Raw genomic sequence first — 13205 nt, forward strand, 5'->3', positions numbered from 1 at the left:
GTGGTTTTAACTGAAACACTGGAAATTCTTGATCACATAGTAATAGATTTTGCCTGAGTTTCAACCATCAGGTTGATCCACTTGTCCTTATTTCCCTGGTTCAGTACAGCTGGTCATGCACTGTTGCTGAAATAATACAGGGTTATTGGGCTATATCAAAAACAGGTTTGACAGATCTAATCTCTTTCAATTTTTCTTATAAAACAAGAAGTTATTAGTTTTCCTCATATAAACTAATAGTGCACAAACTGATGGTCTATTGACTACTTACTGCATTAACATTGTTTTGTACTTTGATTGATTTGAAAAAAAATTGCATACATCACTAAGTACAGTCCCCACCACTTAAAATATTCTTGTTTAAAATGAGCAGTTGCTTATATTGGCCAGATAGCACTAACCATTTGCATTACTGTAAATTTCAAAGTTGCCAGTTATAGTGTTGTAAGTGCTCTGTTTATTTTGAGCAGAAACAGCTGTGCTTGTTTACTACTTTGCTCTTTGTTAAGTGGGTTAAGCAATGTCTCATTTACCATGCCAGATGTGTGCAAGTGACATTCATTAGATGTTTGCATTGTTTAAATGGTTGATTGGTGAAGGAGAACTCCATGGGGGAATGACTTGTTTCTGAACGGCATTTCCTGCTCCCCGCAGTTTTCTGAGGACAGCAACCAGGGTAATTTAGCGCTGTGGAGCTCTGAGTCCTTGGTGAAATATGTGCATCGGTTTGGCTGAGCACTTCCCTATAACTTTTGCTCAGGTTACACGCATTTATCACAGAACTAGATTAGGTTGCACTCCCTGGGTGGAATTTAATAGGCCACTGGGAGGCGGGGAAACCCCACAGAATAGCAACAGAAGGCGGGGGCGGAGGGCCTGTCGCCTTCCTTTCACCCTGCAATTATGTTGGGGCAAGTAAGGCCGAAGACGGCCTTCCCGTCCACAGGACAATTGAAGCCCTTGAGTGCTCAATTAATAGCCGCTTAACGGCCTCTTCCCGCTGCCACTGGAGTTACACCAGTAAAACAAGTGGCCTCCCTGTAAGACTCTGACTTCCCCCGGTGGCAAAGCCCACTCCTCTGCTACCCACCCTGCCCTTAATGACGGCCCCGGCGAACCCGCTACGCTTACCTATGATCCGGGTTCCAGCACTGGGCCTGGTTGGTCTGTTACCAGTGGTGCTGCCGATACGACTGGTGGGATCCCTGTCCTTTAAGGGATGGGGACGCAGCGCCGGGCAGTTAAGTGCCTGAGCGCCATTGAATTGAGCTGGGTTGGTGCTCCAAAGGGCCGAGGCGGGGTTCCCCTCGTCTTTTCAGCCCGGTATTGGGATCCCCGCCGGTTCCACTAAATTCAGCCCACTGAGCTTCAGCAATACCTTGCATTACGTGCTGAATATGATGAGCAGCTCTCTACATTCTTCAATATGCAGTGCATCAACATGTTATATCGGCCATCACATATAACAGGCAAATCAGGTTCACACAAAAGTGCCCAGCAGTGGGGACCGTACTGCTGTTAAAGACCAGTGTCGAACTGTTCAATGTTTTGGTTGCAAAACGACAGACTATTTTATTGCAGTTTTTGTTGTTAGTGCTTGGTAAATAGTGAAAAAATGTAATGCATGTTAATTGTGATATATACCTTCATTCCTATAGATGGTTGAGAAACTGAAGGAACATCTACTGAAATATCTTCATTATATAGGAAAAAAGAAGATTGACCTGATCGTTAACAACTATGTTGTGAACTTGGTTTGTGATGCTTTCTTTCTTTATTTTTAACACTAATTAGGCAATTATCAGTTATAGTGAACTTGGCTATTTTCCTGCCATGTTATAGTTTGATATTTTAGTACGTCCAATCTGTTTTCAAGTTATTTTGGAGGAGGAAGCGGGAAGAGAAAAACAGTGTAAACAATATTAATTTGGGTAAATTTTCTGATGCGTGGGATTGCTTCTCCTGTTGCAAAATGGTCACGCGAGGACCAACAATTGGACCAACATAAAGAGCTCTTGGCATGTTTAAATTTGCATAATTTCCAATCTGTTTAAAATAGAATTGCACTATAAACTCTGCCACACTATGAAGTTGGTGCAAAGAGAAACTATATCTGTGAAAAAGACCTTAAAAGGGCAGAAGCTTTTTTATGTTGGAAATTGTGTGGTATGACAGAAGGGAGTATTTATATAGAAACAGAAACAACCAAATGTTGTCTGGAAGATCTCTAGAAAGCTGACAATAATAGATGTATTTATAAGGGCTAGGTAGAGCAAGAAGGAAACAAAGGAAGAAATATATAAACTGAGGATATTAAAGTACAAATTTCCATTGCAATGTAGGCAGTGACAAGTCATCCAACCTCAAGTGAAAGAGCCTGTATTGGTTTGAAAGCCAGTTAAGATTGTTTGGGGATAGTATTTATGATTGAAGTTGTACAAGAGGAAAGAAGACATGCCAGGAAAATTAGCTGTCACCAGAACTGGACTGGCTGCACCTTCTGTTATACCACTAGCCATATCTGCCTTGATTCACCTACTTGGGGAGTGGTTGAGGACAGCTGCCTCCATGCGCTCCAGGTGGCAGGTACAGAGCTGTATGATGTGCTTTAAGGACAACTGCAACCAAGACGTGGCTTGGCTGGTGGTGAGAAGGGCCCTCCCCATCAGATCCTTCTTGCATGTCCGGAGTCTCACCGCCAGATCCTTCCTGCATGCCCAGAGTCTCAGTCCCTCTGCACGCTGCCCTTGAGGTGGCTGTGGTGGGGAAGAGACTGTTGCCCACCTCCCTCTGGAATGTGCCTTTGCATAGCAAGTGTGGAAGAGATGCAGTGGTTTTTGTCGAGGTTCATCCCGAGCAGATCTGTTCTCTACAGGCTGTTCCCAGGGACGCACACCAAGATAAACATCAACTGCTGCTGGAGGACCATCAACTCTGTGAAAGACGCTCTTTGGTCTGCCTAAAACTTGCTGGTGTTCTAGTGCAAAGAGTTGTAAACGACCAAGTGTTGCAGACTGGCACATTCCAAGGTCCAGGACTAAGTGCTGAGGGACGCACTAAAGCTTGGGGCAGCCGCAGCAAAGGCTCAATGGGGAATGACCACAGTGTAAGGTCCTCCTGCCATGGTATACCGAGGGGCTGGACCCATAGAAAACCCCTCAGGCTTAGTGTACCAAAATATGGCTTTGCTGTGTAATGCAAATGCGCATTGCATGTAAAATGGAATGGCAAGGGTTGTGAGGAATTTCTAGTTCTGTATTGAAGGAAACTGATTTCTTTGCAATTTCTGGAATGTCAAATTGGAACTGTTAATGTTTTTTTTAAACAAATTTTTATAAATAAAGTATATTTTTTGAAAAAAAAAGTCAACTGCAATCAAGCTGAGACATAGTGGCAGCAGTCCTATATTTCCGGGTCATCATCTCCCTCAACGTTTCTTCCTGTCCTTTCTTCCGGGCTAATAAGAATCATCCAACATGCCAAAGACTTGCAGGTTGATAGGTTAATTGGCCATTATAAATTGCCCCTAGTATAGGTAGGTGGTAGGGAAATATAAAGACAGGTGGGGATGTGGTAGGAATATGGGATTCGTGTAGGATTAGTATAAATGGGTGGTTGATGGTCGGCACAGACTCGGTGGGCCGAAGGGCCTGTTTCAGTGCTGTATCTCTAAACTAAACTAAACTAAATTTGTAATATGAACAACATGGAAACTGGAGTAGGCTATTCTACCCTTCGAGCCTAAAATATGGCTGATCTGTATTTTAGCTCACATCAACCTGTCTTGGTTCCATAACCCTTAATAACTTCGCCTAACAAAAGTTAACCAAGCTCAGTTTTGAAATTTTCAATTGACTTAACTTCAACAGCTTTTTGGAGGAGAGAGTTCCAGCTTTCCAATAACCATTATGTGATGTCATTGCTGAATGGCTGAGCCTCAATTTTAAGATCAACAGAACCTGAGAAAGAGGAGCAGGAGCAGGCCATTCGGCCCCTAGAGCCTGCTTTGCCATTTAATGAGATTATAGCTGATCTGATAGTGGCCTTAACTCCACTTTACTGCCTGACCCCCCCCTTACAATCCCTGACTCCCTTGTAGATCAAAAATTTTGGGTAACTCTGCCTTGAATATATTCAATGACCCAGCCTCCACTACTGTCTGGGGAAGAGAATTCCAATGATTAATGACCCTCTGAGAGAAGAAATTCCTCCTCATCTCTGTCTTAAAAGGGAGACTCCTTATTTTGAAACTGTGCCCCCTAGATTCCTCCATGAGGAGGAAACATCATCTCAGCATCTACCCTGTCAAGCCCCCACAGAATATTACGTTTCAGTAACATCACCTCTCATTCTTCTAAACTTCAATGAGTATAGGCCCAACCTGCTCAACCCCTTCATTCCAGGAATCAGCCTAGTGAACCTTCTTTGAACTGCTTCCAATGTAATTATATCCTATCTTAAGTAAGGAGACTAAAACTGTATGCAGTACTCCAGGTGCAGTCCCACCAATGCCCTGTACAGCTGTAGCAAGACTTTTATACTCCATCCCCCTTGCAATAAATGCCAACATTTCATTTGCCTTCCTAATTACTGGCGCTACCTGCATGCTAACATTTTGTGATTTATGTTATGTCCTCTTGTTCTGGACTCTCCCACCAGAGGAAATAGATTCTCTTTATCTGCACCTCAATTAGATCACCTGTTAATCTGTTACATTCAACGGAATACAAACCTAATCTTTGTAACCCTTTTAGCCCATATATCATTTCTGGTGAATCTATTGCTACACCCCTACCAAGGCCAGTATATCCTTCCTGAGGTGCGGTGACCAGAACTGAATTCAGTACCCTAAATTAGGTATAACTAGAGCCTTATGTAACTGTAACATAACTTGTACTATTTTGTATTCCAGTCCCCTTGAGATAAAGGCCTGCATTTCATTAGCATTTTGAATTATTTCTTTGTACCTGTCCAGTAGCTTTAAGTGATTTTTGTACTTGGATCCCCTAAGTCTCACTGTTCCTCCACAGTTAGTTCCTAGCTTCTCACCATTTAGAAAATACTTTGATCTATCTTTCTTTGGTCCAAAGTGGACACTGAAAGATGGTGGGACAAGAGGTAATGCTTACAAAATTAGTATGGAGATTTAGGTTTAATTTGAGCAAGCATGTCTTTTCACTGAGACTCATTACTCTTTGGAACAAATTTCTATGACACGAGATATTGGATGACTATGGCTTTTTATGTAAAAAGGAAATTGACAATCTTCTGTGGTAAGAAGTCACTGGCTAGATTGTGATGTTTCATAGGCAATCATGGTATGGAGTTTGTTTGATTGCCTTAGGTTCATGTTGAGGAATTTTCTGAACTGGCCATAATTTTTCTTTTGCCTGTACTGAGTCCTCGTCGCTTGGGTGTGGGTGATTGGTTTCTGAGGTTACATGGCACACAGCAGTTTCATGGACTTGATGGGATTTTTCATCTTTGTTTTTTAATGTTTAATCCTCCCACCTCAGCAGCTTTACTTCTCCAGTCATCAAACGGGGTTTGGGTGCTGCATCCCCCCACCCTGCATCCCCCCCCCCCCCCCCCCCCCCCCCCCTCTCCTCCACTGCTTGGTCACAGATTCAGTTTCCTGACCCCAAATTTCTTTTATGTTCCACTGGATTTGGCCAGCAATCTCTCTTGCTCCACACTTTGCCGCCTCCTGAGCTCCCCAACGTCATAAATGACAGTCTTCAGCCAATTCGAGTTGCTCCGCATGATATCAAGAAATGGCTGAAGGCGCTGAATACAGCAAAGGTTTTGAGCCCTGACAACTTCCCTGTTGTAGTACTGAAGACTTGTGTTCCAGAAACAGCTGCACCCATAGCCAAGCAGTCCTAATACAGCTACAACACAGGCACCTACCTGACAATGTGGAAGATTTCCCAGGTATGTCCTGTCCACAAAAAGCAGGACAAATCCAATCCGGCCAATACCACTTCATCAGTCTACTTTCAATCATTAGCAAAGTGATGGAAGGTGTCATTAACGGTGCTTTCTAGCGGCACTTACTCAGCAACAACCTGCTCACCGATGGTCAGTTTGGGTTCCGCCAGGGTCATTCGGCTCTAGACCTTATTACAACCTTGGTCCAAACATGGACAAAAGAGCTGAATTCAAGAGGTGAGGTGACAGTGACTGCCCTTAACAATATCAAGACAGCATTTGACTGAGTGTGGCATCAGGGTGCCCTAACAAAATTGAAGTCAATGGGAATCAGGGTGAAAACTCTCTGCTGGTTGGAGTAATACCTAGCACAAAGGCAGATGGTTGTGGTTGTTGGAGGCTCAGCACCAGGACATTACTGCAGGGATTCCTCAGGCCTAACCTGCCGTAGGCCCAACCATCTTCAGCTGCTTCATCAATGACCTTCCCTCCAAAATAAGGTCAGAAGTGGGGATGTTCACTGACGATTGCAGTGTTCAGTACTATTCACAACTCTTCAGATACTGAAGACATGGACATCATTCAGGCTTGGGCTGATAAGTAGCAAGTAACATTCACGCCACCCAAGTGCCAGGCAATGGCCATCTCCAATAAGAGAGAATCCAACCATTTCCCCTTGACATTCAAAGGCATTACCATCGCCGAATCCCCTACCATCAACATCCTGTGGGTTACCATTGATCAAAAACTGAACTGAACCAGCTGTATAAATACAGTAGCTACAAGAGCAGGTCAGAGGCTGGGAATTCTCTGGTTAGTAATTCACCTCCTGACTCCCCAAAGTTTGTCCACCATCTACAAGGCACAAGTCAGGAGTGTGATGGAATACTCTCCACTTGCCTGGATGGGTGCAGCTCCAACAACACTCAGGAAGCTCAACACCATCTAGGACTAAGCAGCCTGCTTGATTGGCACACCCTCCACCACCGACGCACAGTGGCAGCTGTGTATACCATCTACAAGATGCACTGCAGCAACTCACCAAGGCTTCTTCGACAGCACCTTCCAAACCCACGACATATACCACCTAGAAGGATGAGGGCAGCAGGCGCATGGGAACACCACCACCTGCAAGTTCCCCTCCTAGTCATACACCATCCTGACTTGGAACATTTTCGCCATTTCTTCACTATCCCTGGGTCAAAATCCTGGAACTCGCTCCCCAACAACACTGTGGGCGTAGCTACACCACATGGATTGCAGTGGTTCAAGGAGGCAGCTCACTACTGCCTTCTCCAGGGCAGTTGGGGATGGGCAATAAATGCTGGCCTTGTTAGTGACGCTGGCATTCTAAGGATGAATAAAACAAAAAAACATTGGTCAGTCAACCAGTAATTAATGCTCCCACATTGTATTTAGATGCAATCCTCATAGAGCTACTAATGCAATGGATATTCCACATCCTCCATTTGGTAAATGTCCAGCACCAGGTTTAGGCCAGGCCAGGAGCTTGCTGTGTATACGCAGTCGCAGTTGGCTTTGAGAGATCTGACGGGGTTGGCTGTGCGTTGTTTGTGTGGTTGCAAAACCCACTGTGCACCAATCTTAATGAAAAATCACAGGATCTTAAAACTTGTGCTATGCCGCTTCGTTAAACAAATTGGAATAAATTTTCCTTTCTTTTAGCTTGAATGCATCCGGCAGATTGTAGATAAGATTTGGAAGAAATACAGCCTCAACACTCACATCCTTTGCTTGTAAGTAAAGTTTATTTTTTAAAGCAGAACAATTAGTAGCACCAAACCTGACACATTATCAAATGAAGACTAAAAATATTTAGTTTATAGGTTGTAAAAGTTGTGGGAAAATGTAAAATTGTGTATCAAAATTATAGGTCAAGTTTATTATATAATAGTTGTAATGTAACTTCTTTTAAAAAGTGGACTTTGAAATTTGAGGCTCTAAGCTGGGAACTTGTACAGACCATTGGGAATATGTGTGTGTCTGATAATGTTAGTAGAAATTAGTTGCTTCTGTTATATTAAAATTGTATGTGAAGGAAGGCAGTCTTTTGAAAGCAGAGGATAATCAGTAATGGATTACTTTCATTTTGTTTGTAGAAACGTTAATTAAAACCACATTTTGTATTTTAAGAAGTACCAGAACAGACCTAAGCATTTTGTAGCCACAGTTCCTCAATTTATAAGTTTTTTTTAATATGGAATAAAATAAGGTGCAGATTTAACTCTGGTACAAACATGCGAGCCACCTTATTTTAGTCATACATGACTAATTACTACAACAACAACTTGCAGTTTTATAGCACCATTAATGCAGGAAAATGTTCAGGATGCTGCTGAGAAGCATTCTTCTATGGCCTCCTTATCTCGAGAGACAATGGATACGCGCCTGGAGGTGGTCAGTGGTTTGTGAAGCAGCGCCTGGAGTGGTTATAAAGGCCAATTCTAGAGTGACAGGCTCTTCCACAGGTGCTGCAGAGAAATTTGTTTGTCGGGGCTGTTACACAGTTGGCTCTCCCCTTGCGCCTCTGTCTTTTTTCCTGCCAACTACTAAGTCTCTTCGACTCGCCACACTTTAGCCCTGCCTTTATGGCGGCCTGCCAGCTCTGGCGGACGCTGGCAACTGACTCCCACGACTTGTGATCAATGTCACAGGATTTCATGTCGCGTTTGCAGACATCTTTAAAGCGGAGACATGACGGCAGGTGGGTCTGATACCAGTGGCGAGCTCGCTGTACAATGTGTCTTTGGGGATCCTGCCATCTTCCATGCGGCCCATAATCAGACAAAAATTGAATGATACAAAGAAGGAGTGACCAAAAGTTTGATCAGATGTTGATTTTTAAAAAGGGTCTTAAAAGAGGAGCGAGAGATGGAGCCTTTAACAGAAGGAATTCCAGATCTTAGGGCTTGGATTGGGGGATGCTTAAGGGGCCAGAATTGGAACAATTTAGCGTCCTTCGAGGGGCATTGGACTGGAGGGGGTTACAAAGTTAGTGATGGCTGAGGATGAAAATTTTAAATCTGAGGCATTGGTAGACAGGAATGCAGTGCAGGTTAGTGAGCACAGGGGTGATGGGTGAATTGGGACTTGGTGCTGGTTAGATTTGGGCAGCAGAGTTTTGAAAAACTTGTGGAAGATGGGAGGTGGGCCATATAAGCATTGAAATAGTTGAGGTAACAAAGTTATGGATTAGAATTTCAGCAGCAGGTGGGCCAAGGCAAAATTGGGCAATGTTATGAGGGAGAAATAGGCAATATTCGTGGTGGAGGTTTGCAAGATTAGCCCCCCGGTGTGTGGGAAGGGCAGCAAGAATGGACGATTCTCTAATTTTACTAATACTCTAATACTAATAGGAATCTTAGAGAATTAGTAAAATTATAGCATTGTGTTGTTAATGGTTTCTTCTTCCACAAGTTTTAGCTTCATTGATTTTATTTTGAGGGGGTGGGGGAAAAATATTGGCTAATTTTGATGCACAGAGTTTTGAAGATGTTCATTACAGGATAAAATAACTTCTGCTCAATGTTATGGTCAGGTGAGGAGGGGTTGAAGGGCTTCCCTCTTTTCCCTCCTTGTTTGACCACAGCAGGTTTAATTCTTTCTTAAAATGGATGTACTGGCCAATTCAGTAGGTGTTTGATTAATTAATTGCTATGATCATAACCAGAACCAATTGGACAGGTTTTCTTGAGTTTAACAAAGAAAGAGGTTAACTTTATTGAACCTAAACGGAACAAATAAAAATAATAAACCACACGCCAACTTTCACTCAAGCACACAAATAGGTTACAAAGTGGGGAAAGGTATATTGGTTGAGTTAGAGTCCGTTAAAAAAAAAAAAGGGGGGCCAATACAGTCTTTGAGGTTTGGTGATTTGGCTGGCTCCTAGCTGAGTTCGGTGGTCCTGAGGCTTTTAGTTTGAAGAGGTAAATGACTGATCCAGTGGGTCTGTTGGAGACAGCAATGTGAATGATTTCCTCCAATGGGTTTCTGATTGTCGCCGGAGTATGCAAAGGTGGTCAGTCAGTAGGCAGAGTTTGAAGCTGGTAAGCTGAAATGGAGAAAGAGAGAGAGAGAGAGGGAGGGACTCCCATTTAGGGTCTGCACGTGTCAGAGTTCAGAAGCTTCTCCTTTGGCTGCAGACAAACACAAGCTTAAGAACCACCAATGGGGAAGGGCTTGTCACATGACAGTCAGTCAGTTATTTAAACATAGCAGTTAACAGTATTCTTGCTGAAAGAACAGGTAGTTCCCTTAAACTTCCTGGGTCTTGGTTCTCACTGGGAAATGAGCAGACGTTTCGTCTCCCTCAACACAAGCTTTGCAATGTTGCAAATTAGGTGGTTATCCTAAACTGCCAGCAAAGTCGTCCTTCTATCTTTTTTTAAATGTATTTTTAAAAATGTAAATTCAGATCTCCAGTCAGTGGATTAAAGAAGATTAGCATTCAACAAAGCAAGCTGATGTGATACCAACAAAAGGCTATAGAAACTAAATTTAATGTATGAAATCCTTGTGTGTACTAGGGGGTTAAATTCAGCTTCAGTGAGGGCACAAAACAGTTGATATTTGGTTTGCTGCCCATTATACACCATGCCTGATTTTTTTTCTTTTTCATTGGAAGTTGGATGGTGTGTTTAACAGATGGCCAATGTGCTACTCCTTGTTTTGCAATATTGTCAATGATGATTTTCACTTCCATTGTCTTTAATTTTCTTTGTAAATTGAGAAGGATATTAAATTATATCTGTTTATTGACACACTATAGGTCCAGGAGAGAGAAAGTAAATTCTGCAGAGTTTGTTGTGTTCCACATGATGACTCGTGTTTTGGAAGCTGCTGAAGGACTTTTTCTGCCTCTTCCACCAGGTAATGTGTATTGATTAATAAGTAGAACTCTCAAACTTTTTCAGAAAGTCTAGTCAATCTTCTTTCAAAGTCGTCCAATGAAAGCAGACTGGAGGGCGGCTGATATTCACAAACCTGAGAGTGAAGAAATTTCTTCTCGTTCCTGTCCTAAATGACGACACCTTATCCTGAGATTATGACCCCAGCTGTAGACTCCAGCCAGGGAAACAGTCTTCCAGCCATACCCTGTCAAACCCTCTAAGAATCTTGTACGTTTCCATGCGATCACCTCTTCCAAACTCCAGAGAATATAGGCCAATGATACTTGATCTCTCCTTGTGGGACAGCCCTATCAAGCCAGAAATGAATCTAGTGACCCTTCATTGAACCCCCTGTAAGGCAAATGTAATCCTTCCATAGCTAAGGAGACCAAAACTGTACATAGTACTCCAGGTGTGGTCTCACCAAAGCCCTATATAAATGCAGCAAGATCTCCTTACTCTTATATTCCAACCCCCTTGCAATAAAATCTAAAATATCATTTGCCTTTCTAATTGCTTGCTGTAACTGCATGATCACTATCAGTGATTTGTGTATATGGACCCTCAAATCCCTCTGAGTACCAACATTTACCAGTCTCTCACCTTTTAAAAATACCTTTTCCATAAAAACCTTTTCCATTCTTCCTACCAAAGTGGATAATTTCACACTTCCCCACACTATACTCCATCTGCCACCTTTTTGCCAATCACTTAACTCTCTTACCCACATTGTCTTGTAAAATTCGATATATTAAACTTGGTCTCCTCATCTAATTAATTGATGTAGATTGTGAACCGCAGAGGCCCAAGCACTGATCCTTGTGACACTCCACCGTGCTATCCCGAAAATGAACCACATATTTGTACTCTTCGTTTTCTGTCCATTAACTAATTGTCAGTTCATGTTAGTATATTACCCCCAATCCCTTGAGCCCTAATCCTGTGAAACAACCTCTTGTGTGGCACCTTATTGAATATCTTCTGAAAATCCAAAATATACTACACACACTACTCCCCTTTATCTATCCTGTTGGGTTCACTCTCAAAAAACTCTAATAAATTTGTCAAATATGATTTTCCTTTTATTAATTCTTGCATTGGATGTGGAGCATAACTGGCATAGCCAGAACATATTGTCCATTCCTAATTGTCTTTGAGACTGGTGGTGAGCCACCTTCTTGAATACAATGGAGTGGCTTGCTGAGCCATTTCAGAGGGCAGTTAAGAGTCAGCCACATTGCTGTGGGTCTAGAGTCACATATGGGCCAGACTGGGTAATGGGCAGCAGATTTCCTTCCCTAACTGGCAACCAGATGGATTTTTACAACAATCTGTCAGTTACATGGTCACCATTACTGGTGATAGTTTATTATTCCAGATTTATTTCATTAATTGAATTTAAATTTCTCAGCTGCCATAGTGGGATTTGAACTCATCTCTGCATCATTAGTCCGGGCCTCTGGATTATTAATCCAGTAACATAACCACTATGCTACCATACCTCCTTAAAACTATGTTGAGTCTACCTAATCATATTGTGATTTTCCAAGTGCCCTGTTACTAGTATTTTCTCTACTGCTGATGTCAGGCTAACTGGCCTTTAGTTTCCTGTTTTCTGTCTTTTTTTTTTCCCTGAACAGTGGGGTTATGTTAGCTACCATCCAATCCCGGGGACTGTTTCAGACTCTAGGAAATTCTGGAAGGTCAAAGCCAATGCATCCACCTTTTTTAAAACTCTAGGATGTAGCCCATCAGTTCCTGGGGATTTGTCAGCCTTCAGTCCCATTAATTTCTCTAGTACCTTTTCTTTAATTATTCGCAGTTCTACACTCTCATTAGACCCTAGATTCCCCACAATGTCCGGTATGTTCTTCATGACTTATACTCTGAAGGAAGACACAAAATAATTGTTTAACATCTCTGCCATTTCCTTACTCCCCATGATCATTTCTGCTGTCTCTGTCACTAAATGACTCATGTTTGCTTTTCGCTAATCTCTTGCTGTTTATACATGTAAAAGCTCTTACAATCTGTTTTTAAAAAATCTCTTGCTAGTATTCTACTTTTTCCCTCTCTCAATTCCTTGGTTACCCTTTGCTGATTTTAAAAACTCTCTTAATGCTCAGGTTTACAATTTTTTTGGCATGATTGTTAGCCTCGTTTAATCTTCTCTAGTTAGCCATGGTTGTACCACTTCTGCATTGGAGTTTTTATTTTTCAAGGGAATGTATAATAGTTAAAAATTAAGAATTATTTCTTTTAAAGGGAATAAATATTGTACCATACTGGGTTTTGTGAAGAAACGTAAAAATGTACTTTATTGTAAATACCGACTTTCCATTTTTTTTTGTTGGTCTTTTC

At 42.2% G+C, this 13205-nt stretch overlaps 1 protein-coding gene across 3 annotated transcripts in view; it reads left to right on the forward strand.

Annotated features, from left to right (window-relative positions):
- Positions 1-13205, forward strand: part of gsap (gamma-secretase activating protein) — a 110402-nt gene that overhangs the window by 63909 nt on the left and 33288 nt on the right. For all 3 annotated transcript variants that reach the window (XM_068059237.1, XM_068059236.1, XM_068059238.1), the window contains 3 exons: positions 1659-1754; positions 7618-7688; positions 10724-10824. In XM_068059237.1, coding sequence (XP_067915338.1) covers positions 1659-1754; positions 7618-7688; positions 10724-10824 — 268 coding nt within the window. The remainder of the gene's footprint in view (positions 1-1658; positions 1755-7617; positions 7689-10723; positions 10825-13205) is intronic.

Source organism: Heterodontus francisci, chromosome 27 (genome assembly GCF_036365525.1).
Source record: "Heterodontus francisci isolate sHetFra1 chromosome 27, sHetFra1.hap1, whole genome shotgun sequence".
Classification (NCBI taxonomy): domain Eukaryota; kingdom Metazoa; phylum Chordata; class Chondrichthyes; order Heterodontiformes; family Heterodontidae; genus Heterodontus; species Heterodontus francisci.